The sequence below is a fragment of the Sinocyclocheilus anshuiensis genome, unplaced genomic scaffold (assembly GCF_001515605.1).
Source record: "Sinocyclocheilus anshuiensis isolate Anshui unplaced genomic scaffold, SAMN03320099.WGS_v1.1 scaffold1623, whole genome shotgun sequence".
Classification (NCBI taxonomy): domain Eukaryota; kingdom Metazoa; phylum Chordata; class Actinopteri; order Cypriniformes; family Cyprinidae; genus Sinocyclocheilus; species Sinocyclocheilus anshuiensis.
In genome coordinates, this window is record NW_015553403.1 from 1030582 (window position 1) to 1047990 (window position 17409).

The following is a 17409-nucleotide window of genomic DNA, read 5'->3' on the forward strand; positions in this document are numbered from 1 at the left end:
GCAATTTGGGAAAGAAATCAATTAAATCTGTATGTGGATGTGTGTAAATATTCAAATGTAATCCCCTTTGTAATCGTTAACATTTTCATAAGTAACTGTAATTTAATTACACAGTGTTTATTAGTAACTGTAACTGATTACAGTTACATTTATTTTGTAATTAAATTACGTAACGCCGTTACATGTAACTAGTTACTCCCCAACACTGGTTATAATGTGTATAAATAACTCTTATCTCACTCTCACTCTGTACATGTGTGTGTAGGATATGGCTTTGTGGATTTCGACAGTCCGGCGGCAGCACAGAAAGCTGTAGCGTCCCTGAAGGCCAGTGGCGTGCAGGCACAGATGGCAAAGGTAAGCTAGGCTTTAAAACCTGGTTTAGTTTTTTTTTTTTTTTCAGCAGTAAGGAATGAGGATACCGGGTATGCTGCTGCTATTTCTAATTATGGTGTTCCTGATGGTGGAAGATGTTGATGATGACGGCTGTAGTGGTAAACATCTGTGGAGGATGTATATATATGATTATCTGGAAGTGGTAGAAATGGACTCATGTTGCTCGATGTCCAGTGTGTGCATTCAGACTCACGCACAGTTGTTTAAAGCATCTGTCCTCTAATATTCATAAGCTTGCAGGCTGTCAGGATGCAGATGGTTTGTGTATCTGAAATCCCATTTAAATGCATGCCTGTCAGAGCTCTCTGCAACGCAGCAGGCCTCGTATGAAACAGACAGGTCATCTTACAGAGAGGAGGAGAGGGAGGCGGGGAGTGAGAGAGAGAAAGATTGTGTTTTCGCTCATGTTTGCATGTTTTCTGTGGTCCGAGTTATAGAACTTACCATTTAAATTAAGCTCAATTGACAGCCTTTGTTGTATAATGTCGCTTACCACAGAAAATAACTTTGACCTTAGTTTTTTGTAATAAAGGCAAAATTCAAAGTTAGTTCAAGACATCTATGTTGATTGAACTTAACTTGCATTGAACCCTGGACATTGCTTTCAGCTTTCCGACTGAAACTGTTTTCCAAACTGCATCTAATTGGTAAGAAGAGCAATTAATCATTTTGGAGGCCTTCATAGGCTCTGTTCCAAAACCTAGTGAACTACTGCCTTCTAAGAAACCTTCTTTCATGGGCCAAAATCATTCACAGATGAGGCAGTCCTAGAATGCATTAGAATGTACTAAAAATATTGATTAATGAAATGTTAACTATAAATATATATTTAAATTTCATTCAATATCAAGTATAAGTAGTTAAATCTAGTTAGAAGCTGAATATTTTACCCAATATTATATTTTATGTATTTAATTTACACTACCATTCAGATGTGTAGTGTATGACAGTAAGATTTATTTATTTATTTGGAAATAAATGTGTCTTATTACTCAGCAAAGACACATTAAATATTATGATTTGTATTTCAAATAAATTCTGTTCTTTTGGAATTCTATTCATCTAAAAAAAAAAAAAAAAACCACCACAAAAAAATTCAACATTGCACAACTGCTTTTCAACATTGATAATAATAAGAAATGTTTCTTGAGCACCAAGTCAGCATATTAGAATGATTTCTGAAGGATTTATGTGACACTAAAGACTTGAGTAATAGCCGATTAAAATTGACATCACAGGAATAAATTACTTAAAAATATACATTAAAATAGAAAACAGTTACTTGAGACTGAAATAATAATTAAGTTTTTCTTGATTTTTTTTTTGATCAAATAAATGCAGCTTTTGTGAGTATAAGTGACTTCTTTCATAAACATAAAAAAAAAATCTTACCGACCTCAAATGGTATTGTATTTATGTGCTTTCAAGAGTGTTGTGTTGTTAACTTAGTGCCAAACTATTGAAATCAATGAGTCGAGTCGAGTCAAACATAGCTAAAAATACTTCATTGTGATGTTTTTAGTGGAATTCAAGAGGAACAGAGAACCGTTGAGTCCTTCCTGGGTGAAAGAAACAGAAACTAAACTGTTATTCAGAGGAATTTACACTGTGGAAGACGGCCACATACGTCTTTTTAACAATGAGAGAAAGGCAATTAAAAGAACTAAATCGCTTGGCTTAAAGCTCATTAAATTAAACAGGAACGCAATCGAAGAGTTTCGCTCTGTCCTATTAAACCTGTTTTCATTAAGAATTCTCTCACTTTAACAGTGCCTGGTGAGCAACAAAACTAACCTCTTAAACTTATTTCACCAGTGTATCAAGCTTCTCCTCTGGTGGTTGCTGCTTATTGTGGAGAATGTCTACATGGTATATGTGCAGTTTAGATTGTGGTTCAAAATATGACCCATGTTTGTTGTAGAGGATATGAAAGGACATATTTATGAGAATACAAGATGCAAAGATGCAAACAAATCCATCTAGGGTTCATGTTCACTTTTAGATATTCAGAGAGAATTGCAAATGTAATATTTCACGATGAAATGTACCTCAGAGTATACTTAAGTGTTGAAATATTTATTGGACAGAAACATATGCATGAATGCCACAGAGTGATGTGAACTGAAATGGTATATGCTAATGTAAGAAACACAGCTCCGTATACAGTATATGTGTGTGTGTGTGTGTGTGTGTGTGTGTGTGTGTGTGTGATGGCAGAACTCAGTTCAGTGAACATTTGCTGTCGAGTTACTTTAAGAAACCATTTATTTTGGATTTCATAACCTCATTATGTGGATGGTATTCAAACTTCCAGTCCTTTGTGTTCGTGTTTGTTGTGCTGGTCCTGCTGTGACAATCTTATTGTGTCTGATTTTCTCTAAATTAACTTCAAACAACGTCTGTTACCACTTAAACAGATTATAAAGTCTTTCCTGAAAAGTAAGACTTTTATTTCTCACGTTTAAACAAACAAATCTAGTTTGCATCAAGCAGGGAATTTGTTTGGCAGGAATGCGTTATAATTATGATGCTATAATGAGCTGCTAGTATGGAATACTATAATTGTGAAGAGATTTCTTCTCATTTTATTTATGAGGCAGTATTTATGTAAATTGTTACACATACGTTAACTGTATAATCGGAACAAGGGAGAAGTAGAGAAAATGTGTGCGTGTGTGAATTATTTGAGTAGTTGCCTGCAGACATGTCCTTCACATCTGAACATCTCCACACACTCTTTGTGTATCCACATGCCTACTGGTGATGCTTGTTTGTGTGTGCATTAATGTGTGTGTGTGTGTGTATTTCCCAAAAAAGGACTTTGGTTTTGAGTTTCCACCCTGTGTAAACTCATTTTTGCCTGAATCTTTCTACGTTGGCGAATGGAATAGAATCATCATGTAAAATGTCAAATGTTCTCAGAGTCTCCGTTTGAGGGCTCTTTGTTTGAATGCTATTGGTGTGTCGTATTGTTTTCTGATATTTCTTCTTTCCGTGATAGACAAGGAACAAATAAAAGAAAAGAAATGAAAAGAAAAGATCAAAGACATTGTGTGGCCTACTTTGTCATTACTGGGGAAAAAAATCAGAGTTGCCATTTAGACAGATTGCACCTGGATACCAGAAATCTGTGTTGTTTTTGTTATTTTTGTATGTGTATAGCACAGTTTTGAAAGACAGAGAATGTCTGTGATTTCATATTCAAATTTTAGGTTTCCTGATTCGGACAGGATTGGGATCACATCATAAAACCCCATTTAAATAAGACTTTTTTCAATTATAACATTATTTATATAATGAACAAAAGAAAATAATGTTATACTTGATTTGGCCATTCTGAGAAGTTTTGGTGATCTGACTCTGCTTCTTGATTAAATGTTCTTATTTACATCAGATGGGTTGACAGCAGATCTTGAAACACCAATTTGACTGAAAAAATGTGCAAAAATCCATAAAAGATGCAATGAGAAATTCATCATTGTGAAAATAAATAATCATTGAAAATAATATACCATAATCACAGACATTCCTGTCTGGATGGAATTAGATTTCTCAGAGGAGTTAGCCAAAAAAACTGAAGGTAATTTCCTTTTTATTTTGTGTGTGTGTGTGTGTGTGTGTGTGTGAGGAAAACACAGATTTACTCAAATAGAACAGGATTAAAATCACAAAGTACGTCTCTGTGGAACACAAACTTACCTGACTTTTCTTATGGAAAAAAACAGTCCTGTCTGAATAGGGCTTATGTGTGTTTACTGTATGCTGTCATACCATCAGTTTGTTCGCGATGGCGCCGACGCTGATGGCTGCCTCCGTGGCGTGCTCCGCAGTTGTTTTTATGTTATTTGTTAGTTTGTCCCGTCTTTAGTTATATCCCTGCAATCAGTTTCACCAGAGACGAATTGCTGGACATTCGGAAGTACACACCACCCGATATTTCACCGGTTTTCGATTATTCTGATGTTTTGCTGGACATTGTTGTCGGCGGAGCTGCGGCGCTGTTCAGATGCTTCAGGACGAGCAGACGGGGGAAGCGAGCTTTGTATATGATATGATGATAGTTTTCTCAAAATAAGTAAAATGCTCATGAAGTGACTCAGAGCAGTTCTAGAGATTATGTGTATGTGTTCATGTACTCATATATTGAGGTGGCAGAGGCTGAAAACCGCAAGCTTCAGTAGGCCTATGTGTAGTAAATGAAACCGCGCGTCTGCGCCATTAATTTCCACGAGGGGCAGACTGGGAATAAAATTTCAGGCACACTCATACACCCACAACAAATTCTGAAACATGGATAACCCTATTTTTTGTACAGACCTCACATAAAAAAGGATTAAATCCTTAGGTTGGGGACATGCAAAATAATTAAAAATTCTCTCCTGAACTGAACCTTCACTTCCATTTTTCTTTTCAGTCTCTTTATTTTTCCCTGATATCTATCTCTCTCATGACTTTAATACTCAAGATTTAACAAAACTATACTTTCTAAACTGTTTTTTTGTTCTGTCACTGTCATTCTGTTACACTGTGGAAGCTTCTGTCACGAAAGCAAATTCCTCGTATGTGTAAACATACCTGGCAATAAAGCTCATTCTGATTCTGATTCTGATTCTGATTTTTGCCTCAGCTGCTCCAAAATGATCTGTACATTCCAGAATGTCCACATTTACATTTTAGCATTTAACAGATACTTTTATAAAAAGCAATTAGGGACTTGATTAGTAATTAAGTTGGCTTGTGAAAGCCAACTTACTGAAATGCTATATAAACTTCGTATTATTATTCTTCTGATCCTAAATTATCAACTGTATCTCCTCCTAGAGCTTTAACTCTACAGACTCCAAACTCAGCCCAGCTCTTCAGACTGATCTGACCGGGTGTGCTATATCTTTTCTAACTGATCAGACCTATGGTTTTCTTCAAAATTAATATTAAAAATCATAAAAATCCCATAGACTTACATAGAAAAGTTTCTGCTCACCTGAACATTCCGACAAACTCCAACTGTCAAAATTCAAATCTAAACACACTGAAGCCCATTAGACTCAATCAGACTTCCTTTCCATGTACTATTTCTAACCCATTCAAACTCATCTATCTATCATCTGACTATTTCTGTCTGTCTATCTATCTATCTATTTCTATCTATCTGTCTATCTATCTATCTATCTATCTATCTATCTATCTATCCATCTATCGTCATAGCAACACTCTAGCAACTATCCAAGCCAACCTACCAACCACCCTGGGTACCCTAGCAACCTATCTATCTATCTATCTATCTATCTATCTATCTATCCATCTATCGTCATAGCAACACTCTAGCAACTATCCAAGCCAACCTACCAACCACCCTGGGTACCCTAGCAACCGCATAGCAACACCCTAGCAACCACACTGAGTACCTTAGCAACCGCATAGCAACACGTTAGCAACCGCCCCGGGTACCCTAGCAACCGAATAGCAACACCCTAGCAACCATCCCAAGTACCCGCCCCGGGTACCCTAGCAACCGCATAGCAACACCCTAGCAACTGCACACGTAGCAAATGAACAACATCCTAGGAACCTCCTAGCAACTATAAACTATACATACTACAATATTATTATTATTATTTTGTCATTATGTGAGCTGTATTTGTCAATCTGTTGTAGATATTTTTTCAACACGGCAGTCAACCCTGGAAATACTTGTTGTATACAAATTCCATTTTTGTTTTACTTCTTTGTTGACACTGACTGCTAATTATAATATGCAATAATGTCAGTTGTGTCTCACTGACTGCTATTGTGTATCACACTGAGCTTTTTAGAAATCTATCTATCCTAGCAACATGGTAATCATGTTAGAAACGTACAAACAACATGCTAGTAATTTGCTAATCATGCTAGAAACATGCTAGCGACATGCTAGTCACTTTGCTAATCATGCTAGCAAGATGCTAGTCACTTGTTAATCATGCTAGCAACATGATAGTAGCATGCTAATCATGTTAGAAACATGCTAGCGACATGCTAGTAACTTGCTAATCATGCTAGCAACATGCTAGTCACTTGCTAATCATGCTAGAAAAATGCTAGCGACATGCTAGTAATTGCTAATCATGCTAACAACATGCTAGTCATTTGCTAATCATGCTAGAAACATGTTAGCGACATGCTAGTCACTTTGCTAATCATGCTAGCAAGATGCTAGTCACTTGTTAATCATGCTAGCAACATGATAGTAACTAGATAATCATGCTAGCTACACCCTAGCAACCACATAGCAACACCTTAGCAACCTTCCCGGGTACCTTAGCAACCGCATAACAACACCATAGCAACCTTTCTATGTACTATTTCTAACCCATTCAAGCTCATCTGTCTATCTATCTACCTGTCTATCTATCTATCTATCTATCTATCTATCTATCATCTATCATCTAACTATTTCTATCTATCTATATCTATCTATCTATCACAGACTGTATTGCCTTCAAAACTTTCAAACTTTAAGCTTTTAAACCTACTTTAAACTTAAAACTATTTCAAACTGAAAACCATCAAACTTAAAACTTTTTTAAACTTCTTAAACTTTTTAAACTTTTCAAACTTTTTCAAACTTTCTGGTCCGGCTTTCTCAAGCCAACTTAAAGTTTGTCTTGACGAACTTTTTTATCTACTTTATCATACAATAGAAAAGAGAGAACAAAAAGATTAGAACTAGCCTAAGGCATAGTTAGCGCCTCCGTTGGTACCTTAGTTTATGGAAATGATCTAGTTTATTTTTTAGCCATTTTTAAAGATTGTAATGGACCCAGTGGATCAAGTTTGGCAGCTCTTTTTTCCAAAGGAAAATGGAGAGAGTGAAGGTTCTAGAAGGCAGATTCGTACTGTTGTGATGGAACCACCAGGCGGCATTGACCGCCGTGGACGGGATTGAAAATAGGAGTGCTGTTTCAGCGGTTATCCTGAGGGCCAGCGCCAAAATTTTGAATATGTAAATCCAAGACTAGAATTAAAAGTGTTGTGATGAGGTTATTAAAATGAAAATGAAAATTCACTCTTGAGTCATATCAATACTTGAAATGTTAGCCATTAGCATTTTAAAATGTAATGTTAGTAATCTTTTATTGATACTGCTCTCATCTTTCAGTAATTTAACAGCTTTAGATGGCCAGACATGTCTGAATGTCCTCATTAACATTACATTATGTAACTGTTGGATTAAACAAGTCTGTCTGAATGTGTGTGTGTAAGTCCAGTTGGTCCTTGGCTTTTTATGAGCAGCAGCAAAGTGGTAATATCACAGGTTTTGCTGCACCTTTGGCTTCCATTATGATTTCTTTCCCCGGGCCATCTGAATAAGTGTGAACACGCAGATAATATTGTGAGGTTGTGAGTGTGTGTGTGCAAGTGAAGGTCTTTTCCTTTTATGTCTGCGTTGAGATTTGCATTGTGCGCACGAGTGTGTATTTACATGTCTTTGCGAACTGTAATTGTATTACCGTCATGACTTAGTAGCATTGCTTTCTTGAAGCATATTCTCATGCTTAAAAATGGTTTTGTTTTTAATATAGCCGTATAGCATGAGGCGGAAAAATTCCCTCAGGGCATTATACGAGGGGAAGTGTGGAAAATACTCTCGTTCTTCTCCGTTCTCAATTTTGCGCATGTCACGGCGTTCCGGTAGCGCTAAATGGGTATGAATAATTGCTCCTTAAAGAAGAGGGCCTTTCCATCCTCACAGACACTTCATATGAATAAACCAGTGCAACAACTTCAAATTGAAGTTAAATTGTTTCCCATTACTGCTGCTGTGAGCGGACTTATCATTTCTTCACATGACCTCAGTGGTTTCCTCATTTATGTTTTCATTCGGCCTGAAAAGTTGCAGACAAAAGCGTTCCCTGCAGTAGAAAGTACTCGTAATAACCTAACCAAGGTCATGTTGGTGATTAGTGTGTGTGTGTGTGTGTGTGTGTACGTTTTTGCCAGTCCCCATCACACCTTAAGCCCAGACGTGAATTACGCTGTGGGAGTCTGAGCTGCACCTGCCGCAAAGATTCCTACTGCTGGGTGACTGGCAGGTCTTCCAGACACACACACACACACACACACAGACAAATTTATGTCTAGCCGGAGTGTTAGAAAACCTTGGAGCCCACTAGTTTAGCTGAATTGCCTGAATCCAGATTTTTCCAAAGCTTTCTTTTTCATCCAGCGACTATATTAAACTAGATCTTTATTCTTTTTTGAAAAAAAAGAAGTGGTGCTTGCCCAGGGAAAAAATACCGCTGTGATGCTAGAGTGGTTGCTGGGGTGTTGCAGTTAGGTTGCTAAGGTGTTGTTTGGGTTGCTAGTGTGTTCTGTGTCGGATCACTCTCGAGGTACTTTAATGTCATACAATGATTGGTCTGTGCAGAGCCGCTTTAAGTCGAACACATCCACCTTATGAAATGTAAGATGACCTATGTAGGTCTGAAGGTGGGGGCGTTAATTGCGTTAATAATTTTAACCATTTTTCCATAATTAAAGGGATAGTTCACCCAAAAATTAAAATTACCCCAAGATTTACTCACCCTCAAGCCATCCTAGGTGTATATGACTTTCTACTTTCAGACAAATACATTCAGAGTTATATTAAATAATATCCTGGCTCTTTCGAGCTTTATAATGGCAGTGGGTAACTTAGTGGTCCAGATTTTGAAGCAAAATGGGTAGTTGACAAATATACTGTAAATGTGTCCTATGGTGTGACAGCAAAAATTTAGAGAGAAAAAACTAACAATGAAGAAAAATCTCTCTTATGCAATTTGTATATTATTAACAATTATTAACAAGAAATTAATTATCAATAATGAATAATTATTATTTTCTAAATTTTGCTGTTACAACATAGGACACGTGTACGGTATATATGTCAACAACCCAAATAAACTGTGTCCATCCATTATAAACGTGCTCCACACGGCTCCGGGGGGTTAATAAAGGCCTTCTAAAGCGAAGCGATGTGTTTGTATAAGAAAAATATCCATATTTACAATTTGTGTTTTGTGTAGAATGTCAAATCTTTCATTTATTATTGCATTTGATGGCTCTAACATCAGTTCTGAGTCATTACTGTTTATTAAGTTTGCTATGGGAATGTTTTTTTATTTGTTAGCATTCACCATTCTCAGGGGATGTAGAACGCTAAGCCAAAGACAAAGAAGTTGATTAAGTCTTTATACAAGCGAATTACCTTTTGTAGTTGCTTAACAAAGCATAGCACAGAACTTCCTAACTGTTCCTAATTGCTCTTAGTTCAAGTCACTCAGCCAGGCTAAAAATTGACGAGCTGAGAAATATAATGTTCCTTGTTTCCCAAAGTGTACATACTTTATGTATAATAAAGGCAAACCACTGAAACTCAACACCATGTCGTGTTTAAAAATCCAACCATCATTGCTTCAAGATTATTCTTCTCGTTTTGGGTCTGGAAAGAGTGGGGGAAGAAAGAGAAAGGAAAGATGTGATTGCTCTTTGTCTTCCACCATTGACATCAAATTCCCATTTCCTAAATGTTCTGTGAAGTGTGTTTCCCTCTCCATGGGCTCACCATCTGTGTGTGTGGTGTGTGTGTTGTGTTGTTGCCGTTCGGTTTTGGTGTGGGCCCACAGTGATTGAAAACAGATGCCTTGTTTTTGTGTAGTTGTCTCGCCGGGGAAAGTAATGGCCAAAGCAGAACACAGGACAGCGAAAGCATAAACGAGATCTATTGCGACACAATGAAATGGGCTCGAGAAGCAATAAGCACCAGGCGCATTCCGGTTATATAAAATGGTGGCTTCTCACTCCCTTTCACTCACAGATGATTTGTATAACATAATGCGCCTTCCTCTTGCCTACGATACTGCATCGAGAAAAAGAGAGAAAAAAAAAAAAAAAACAGGCATGCCAGTAGAGTCCAATATGAAATTGAGCCACGAAGGCCTGTTGCCAATGTCTTATTTTCGGGGTTTTCTAATTCAAAGCTTTACTCACTTATAAGGGGTTATCTGGGATTTGGACTCTTTGTTTCAGAGGAACTCTCCCTGTTTCATTTGTTTTTATTTTTAACCATTTTTTTGATTAAACCATAATGATCTATCCAAACATTAATGTTTGTGGTATCTACTTTGTTGTTCTCAATAGTGTTTTTTATGTGCTATTTACCAGCTTTTTTGAGTTGGAATACTGTGTACTGAATAATGAGAATATATACTGTATACAGGCTACTAAAAATATTAATAAGTGAAACTCTGCAAGTTATGTAATGATAAACATTTCAGTCATGTAGTATGCTGTTGCATATTTAGGTTATTTTGTTCACAAAGACTGCATTTATTTGATCAAAAGTACAGTATAAACAGTAATATTGTGAAATATTATTACAATTTAAAATAATCGTTTTCTATTTTAACATATTTTAAAATGTAATTTATTCCTGTGATGGAAAACCTGAAATAGAAATAGAAATATTTTGTCTTTGAAGTCTTTAGTGTCACCTTTCATCAATTTAATGCACACTTGTTGAATAAAACTATTAATTTCTTAAAAAAAAAATCTTACTGACACCAAACATTTGAACAGAAGTGTACATTAAATACAGTATTGGCTAAAAAAATAGTTTCTAATTAGATTTAACTACTTTTAGCAATGCTTTGATATTGAATGAAATTTATTATCAACATTTCTGTCATTAGTATTTTCTTTCACCTTCTAATGCATTCTGGGATTGCTTCACCTGTAAAGGATACATGTGTATCCTTCACCTGCTTTTGCATTTGGTTTTAAGATCAAATAATAAATCAAAGAAGTAGTGTGCAGAGTAGTATGGTATCATTTAGCCCATTTACACTGAGGGGGGAATGCGCTTTCTCAGATTTTCAAGACAAGTGAAGTAAACAATACTGTAAGTTGTTAAAATGCTTTTCTTTCTCATTTAAAGCACAAATTTGGCCAGAATTGCGACTGGTTCCCCTTAAAAAAAAAACAGTTGCATGACGCCCCTGTATGGTAGTATTCCAGTCCAAACAGAGCCAGAAATGGAGGATGTGGGAGTGGTGTGGCCTTAAAAACTTCTGCATGCAGACAAAAGGAAGACGGCCAAGCTGGCCCAATTGAATTATGGGTGATGTAGTCAGAATGTTAGTATCTCTGAGCCTCTATCAGCCTCTCACCAATCTCATTATCCGTGCATTAGCAGCTGTGTGAGGAAGGAAAGGGGCTTTTAGTGGGAGCACTCAGGAGCTGGAGAGCTGGGCTCAAGACGAAAAGCGAAAAGAAAGCTGACAGCTCAAGGAGTTGCAGTTATTGTTGTTTATAATGATGCTAATGTGCATTTTTAAGATTCATGTGCATGCAAGCTCTATTCTCTAGATGAGGGCACACAAAGGCCAGAGGAAAGGTGTAGTACACATGCTTCAAACCATTCGCCAGAACTCAGACGGCTGTGCTCCATCCATACCACTGATCAGACAGGAAACACATTCCTCCAGCTGTTTGTACTAGAAACACCATCACAAATGTTAGTACTTGAAACACCATCACAAATGAAGAGAGAGAGCGGAAAGCACACAGACAGACACATCCGGATGCTGCCGTGTCTCCTCTGTCCCTGTCATACACATGTAGCCCCGTCTCACCCCAGCGCTGTTGTTATTCCTCACTAGTGCCTGAGATCTATCTACATATCTCCGCCATCTTGGGCAGTGAGTTGTACTAACAGCTGATATGGCCGCTGATGTTCTCGTCCATTACGGAGACGTGTCATTCTCTTGAGAACTCGATCTGACTGTCATGTCCACAGCGAATAAATCTTCCACTTGCTTCAACACTCTTATAATAACTCCATCTGCTTAATAGTTGATTCACAAGCGTTGCTTGAGATGTGAGATTTATCGTAAATTTGTCACACAGATATTTTTTTCTCTTAGTTTGAAAAGGATTGCAAATGTACTTTCGAGACTGACTTTGTTTAGTTAAAATTTGTTTTTCTTTTTTTAGTTTACATACGTTTTGGTGGCTTAGTTTCATTTTTATTGGCATAGTCAAAGTGCATTTATGCAATATGCAAAATAATTTAAATTTATATTTTAAATACAAATACATTTTTTAAATATACATATCAGTTTTATGTTATTAAATATGTTTATGATAACATAATATGTAATATACTGTATATGATGTTGTAATACATGTAAATTTTTATTATGAAGCATTACAAATTTCATCCTTTTAATTTTAATTTTATATTTTAAATTGTATTTATCTGTTTTATGTTATTAATATATTTATGATATAATATATAACATATGTATTATGTAATAAATACGATATGTAATACATTTACATTTTTTATTAAGCATAACGTTTTTCCCACTTTTTATATAAACAAGGTATTTAAATTATATATTTTGCACAAAGTCAAAGTGTCTTTGTTCAGTTTTCCAAATTATTTTTAGTTATATCTTATATTTTTAATTCTTATTTAATATCTAAATTGCATATTAACATTAATGTTAATCCTTTATTATTTATTTTTAATTATATTTTAATTTGTATAGAGAATATGCTGTAAATAAGACTGATTTATATTTAATACACAAGACTTTTAAACTATAAAGTGGACTCTAGATGAGATATGTTAGGCTTGTGGCAGACTACATGATCCAGTGTCACAATGACCTTGTGATTGGTCCACTTTTCATCATCATTGCACGTGTCTTCCAAAACACACCCTGAGGCTCTCTGTTAGGGTCATCGTGTGGACTTTGTTTGAAGGGGCTAAAGGAAGGCAAAGGCGTTGGAGGACCATGAGTGGTTATCATCATTTCATATGGGATTGAGTTGTGCAAGCAGCTGCTACTGGCGGAACAGCATGTTCCCTGGGCTGAATAGACAGAGTTAGAGAAAGAAACAGACTGAGTAAGAGGGAATGCAAGAGAAGGGAGTTCCTGAGAAGTCTGGAAGATTTGACTATGTCACATAACCAGACTGACCCTACTTCCTGTCTGTTGCTCAGTCACATATTTCTCACCCTCGTCTGTGCATGCAAGCCTTTCCTCGGTCTATGCCAGCGCTAGAGCAGAATCATAGCTGGGAATCAAAATCGATTGACTCCAAAGAGCAGCTCACACTAAACAAAGACAAATGAATGATCCTCACTTCCTCTCACTCCACCTCTCAAAAAAATCTTGCAGCCTGCAATGCTCGCCCTCTGGATGTACAGCACAAGAGGAAATAATGTTGACCTGTTCTTGAGCTGTAAAAGAATTAAAAAAAAAACAATAAACCTGATTTTCTGACATGCCATAAATCAAAGTTATATAATTCATAAAAATCTCCCGCTGGATGAGCAAGCCAACTGCAAGAAGGCCAGCACTGAGTGATTAATGCCTCTCTTTACATTTGATCTAGCTCTCATAAACGGAAAAGCAACACAGGGGTTTAAGAACCTGAGGCGCAGATGATGCTGATCATTTTGATTTGAGCGAATGATTGATTGAGTGGGAAAGATGAAGTCTGAGAGAATAAGAAGAACATACACCGATGTGGCACTGACCCAGCCGTCATGGGCACGGTATGGGCAGCTACGTCAGAACGGGCTCTATACGTGCCAAAACACAGCTGTCTTGGACCCAGATGTCAAGTAAAGATGACCTCATCACAGAGACTTAAGCTGCAGCTGCTGTTGTAATGTCAGGCAGATATGAGCTCACTGAAGCGCTCGCCAGTTAACTATAGTGACGGCCTGACAGAGCACTGGAGAACCATTTGTGATGCATCATAGAGCTGTAAGTGCAACAGATCCATCCAAAACTGTTTGATAATGTAATACACAGGACTGTGCTGCCTCCATCGTACTATTCTACAGGTATACTGCACTCCATTCTAATTACAACATACTAATTTTATGTGTTAGATTGACAGCTGAAAGAAACTCTCTGTTTTCACAGAAAAACAGCATAACGTTTTAATGTCATTTGCATCTTTGCATATTACTACTTGGCAGGATGCGATCAGTTACATGACATGCAAGAACCAGTGATTTTATAGTTTGAATATGCGCCAGGGTTGAATTAAAGAATTGGCTCATTCAAGAGTGTGGATTTAAATTAAAGGGATAGTTCACCCAAAAATGAAAATTCTGTCATCCTTTACTTTTCCAAGCCTGTATGATTTTGTTTCTTCTGTTAAACACAAATTAAGACATTTTTTAAGACTGTTAGTAAACAAGCAGTTGACGGTAGCCATTGTCTATAGTATGGAAAAAATACCATGGAAGTCAATGCACACTTTTGGTTGCCAGCATTTTTCATCTATCGTTCTATCTATCATTCTTATCATTCTATATATCTGTCATTCAATCAATTGTTCTATCTATCGCTCTGTTATTCTTTCTATCATCTATCTATCTATCTATCTATCTATCTATATATTTTGTTTGATTGCTTATTCTGTCTTAAGGTTTTATCTAGCTGTCTGACTATCTGTTACGGGGCGAATGAGACATGAGACTTGCGGATCCATTTGCAAAGCTTTAATAGGAGACAGAGACGTGGTTCTGTCTCATTTCTTCGTTCTATCATTGTATTTATCATTCGATCTATTTTTGTATCATTCTATCCATTATTATATCCATCATTTTATCCATACATCTTTTTATCAATACAATTTTGCTTTCCTAGGTAAAAATTGCAGATGTGTGAATTTCTTTGAATTTCAACTTATTTTATTTCTGTTTCCTCCTGTTTTAATTCAAAGTTTGTCCTGTTTGCTATTCAAATTCTCAATTTAAATTCAGGAACTGAATTGGAATTTTAAAGAGATTCTCAGTTCTGAATGGTGCAACATCACTTGGCCTTATATCTTCTTTTGTGTTCCATGTAAAAAAGAAAGTCATACAGGTTTGGAATGACATGAGGGTGAGCAAATAATGTCGTCATTTTCATTTTTTTAACTAATCATTAAGATGAAGATTCTTTCATGACTGAATGACCAAAAACACCAATTAAACACACAAACATATGCATAGTACACAAAGGGCTTGTTATATATTGGTTCCTTTACACACCACTAGTTGTAGACATTACCACAGGGCAAATGGTGCTCTTGTACACAGTATAGGTAAGCTCACTGTTTCACGGTCTTGGCAAGTCTTGAGGCGTGATAGGCTATGTTGGGCAATATTACAGGCTTTGGATCACATGAGCTCAGTGTGTGTGCGTTGAGAGTCTGTGTGTTTATGACAGAGCAAACATTAGATCATTCGGACCCGTGATGGAGATTATGTCCGTAGTGTAATGGCCCTACTGGAGGAAGTCTCACTGTATTAACAAATAAATTCAGCACATTAAGGCTCTTAAATACCCATGTCGTGAAAATGGGACTGTAATGTTGTGGCAGATTTTTTCCATTATGAGACATTATTTGTTTGTGTCTTGTATTGGGACTAAATTCCCCATTAGAATGTCTCTTTTTTTGCTTTTTAATTAAGTTTTGGCAGTGTGTTAAATGAGCTGTAGCAGTTAAGAGCTTCCCTATGCCTAACTAGAATAAACTGTTCAGATTAAGCAAGACACAAATCTTTTTATACCCGTCATCTGTGAATAATGGCCACATTGGCCTTACTATATTATTTTCTGAAATAATGTGGTGATTTGACCTGGCTTTTAAAAATGAATAATTTTTACATTCCTAAAAAAGAATATGATTTAACATTTTTCAATACTTCAAAATACTTTTCAAAAAATTCAGTTAGTGGTGTTGTCACACACCTGGTCTCCGGTAAAGATGTAGCAGACAGCTTTTTGTTTATACTGTTTCTGGCTGGATTTCAACGTCAGATATTTGGAACGTATGCAGACAACAGGAAGGAGATGTTTATGCTCTTCTGCTGTTTCGAGACAACAGTCTGGCAAACCGCTTGCTGAGCTCCATGTAAACAAGGAAGTTATGTCACCTGCCTTCTGGGTATCCTTGTGCAGACATTGTGTAAAAGTTATCGGGTTTACAAGCTTTACCAAATGAAGTTGTCATGACAAAGTTGAATATAACTTTATACAGACAAGGTGAGTAAGTAAGTGATTCTATCACACTAGTGTCATGTAAAGAAATATTCTGTGTTCAGTATGTTAGAAGTTAAATAATGTTGATTATCACAAAAGAGCAAAACCTAAGGTTATGGTGAGCTGCTTACAATGGAATGGATTTTTGGAGGAATTAAAACCAGAAATGTAAAGCTTATAATTTTATAAAAGCACTTCTTCACTAACACTTTACAATAAGGTTCCATTTGTTAACTTTAACTAGTTAACATTAACAATGAAAAATATTTCTAAAGCATTTATGAATCTTAGTTAATGTTAATTTCAACAATTACTAATATATTACTAAAATCACTATAACTTAATACTGTAACAAAATATATTGCTCATTGTTAATGTTAACTAATGGGACCTTATTGTAAAGCGTTACCAATTATTTGAGCTGCAAAGCAGTTTATCATAATTTTTATGGTCATTTTAGCCATTACAATGTCATGACAACACGCACGTAAAATTGGATATAATCAGGGTGTGAAGTAACGAATTGCAAATACTCACGTTACAGTAATTAAGTAGTTTTTATCAGTAATTGTACTTTTTTTAGTAGTTTAAAAATTGTGTACTTTTACTTTTACTTGAGCACATTTTAAGTGTTAAGTGTTAACTCACGCAAGTGCCACGTTCGGTAAATTCCCACTCACTTATGAGACGTGCGATCTGCGCTGCCTCTCTCTCTCTCTGCATCTGTGCCAGCGCGTGATGTAATAAAACTGCAGGTCTTTAATAAACGTCTTCTTTTTAAAAAAAATCCATTTGATACAATCCGCCTTCAATTAGCAAGTGCACTCGCGCATAAACAATTTTCAAGTTCAACACTTTTTGTTTGGTTCAGTTGTGGATGCTGCTGATTCACCGAGACTGCCGCGGCTCAGCAAAGAGACATGCGTGTGTGTGTGTG

The 17409-nt window shown here is 36.4% G+C and overlaps 1 protein-coding gene across 4 annotated transcripts in view; it reads left to right on the plus strand.

Moving 5' to 3' along the window:
* Positions 1-17409, plus strand: part of LOC107668303 (RNA-binding motif, single-stranded-interacting protein 3) — a 158091-nt gene that overhangs the window by 55358 nt on the left and 85324 nt on the right. For all 4 annotated transcript variants that reach the window (XR_001631879.1, XM_016460136.1, XM_016460138.1 and 1 more), the window contains exon 4: positions 266-357. Coding sequence is in view for 3 of the 4 variants with exons in the window: in XM_016460136.1 (XP_016315622.1) it covers positions 266-357 (92 nt within the window). In the remaining variant the exon portion in view is untranslated. The remainder of the gene's footprint in view (positions 1-265; positions 358-17409) is intronic.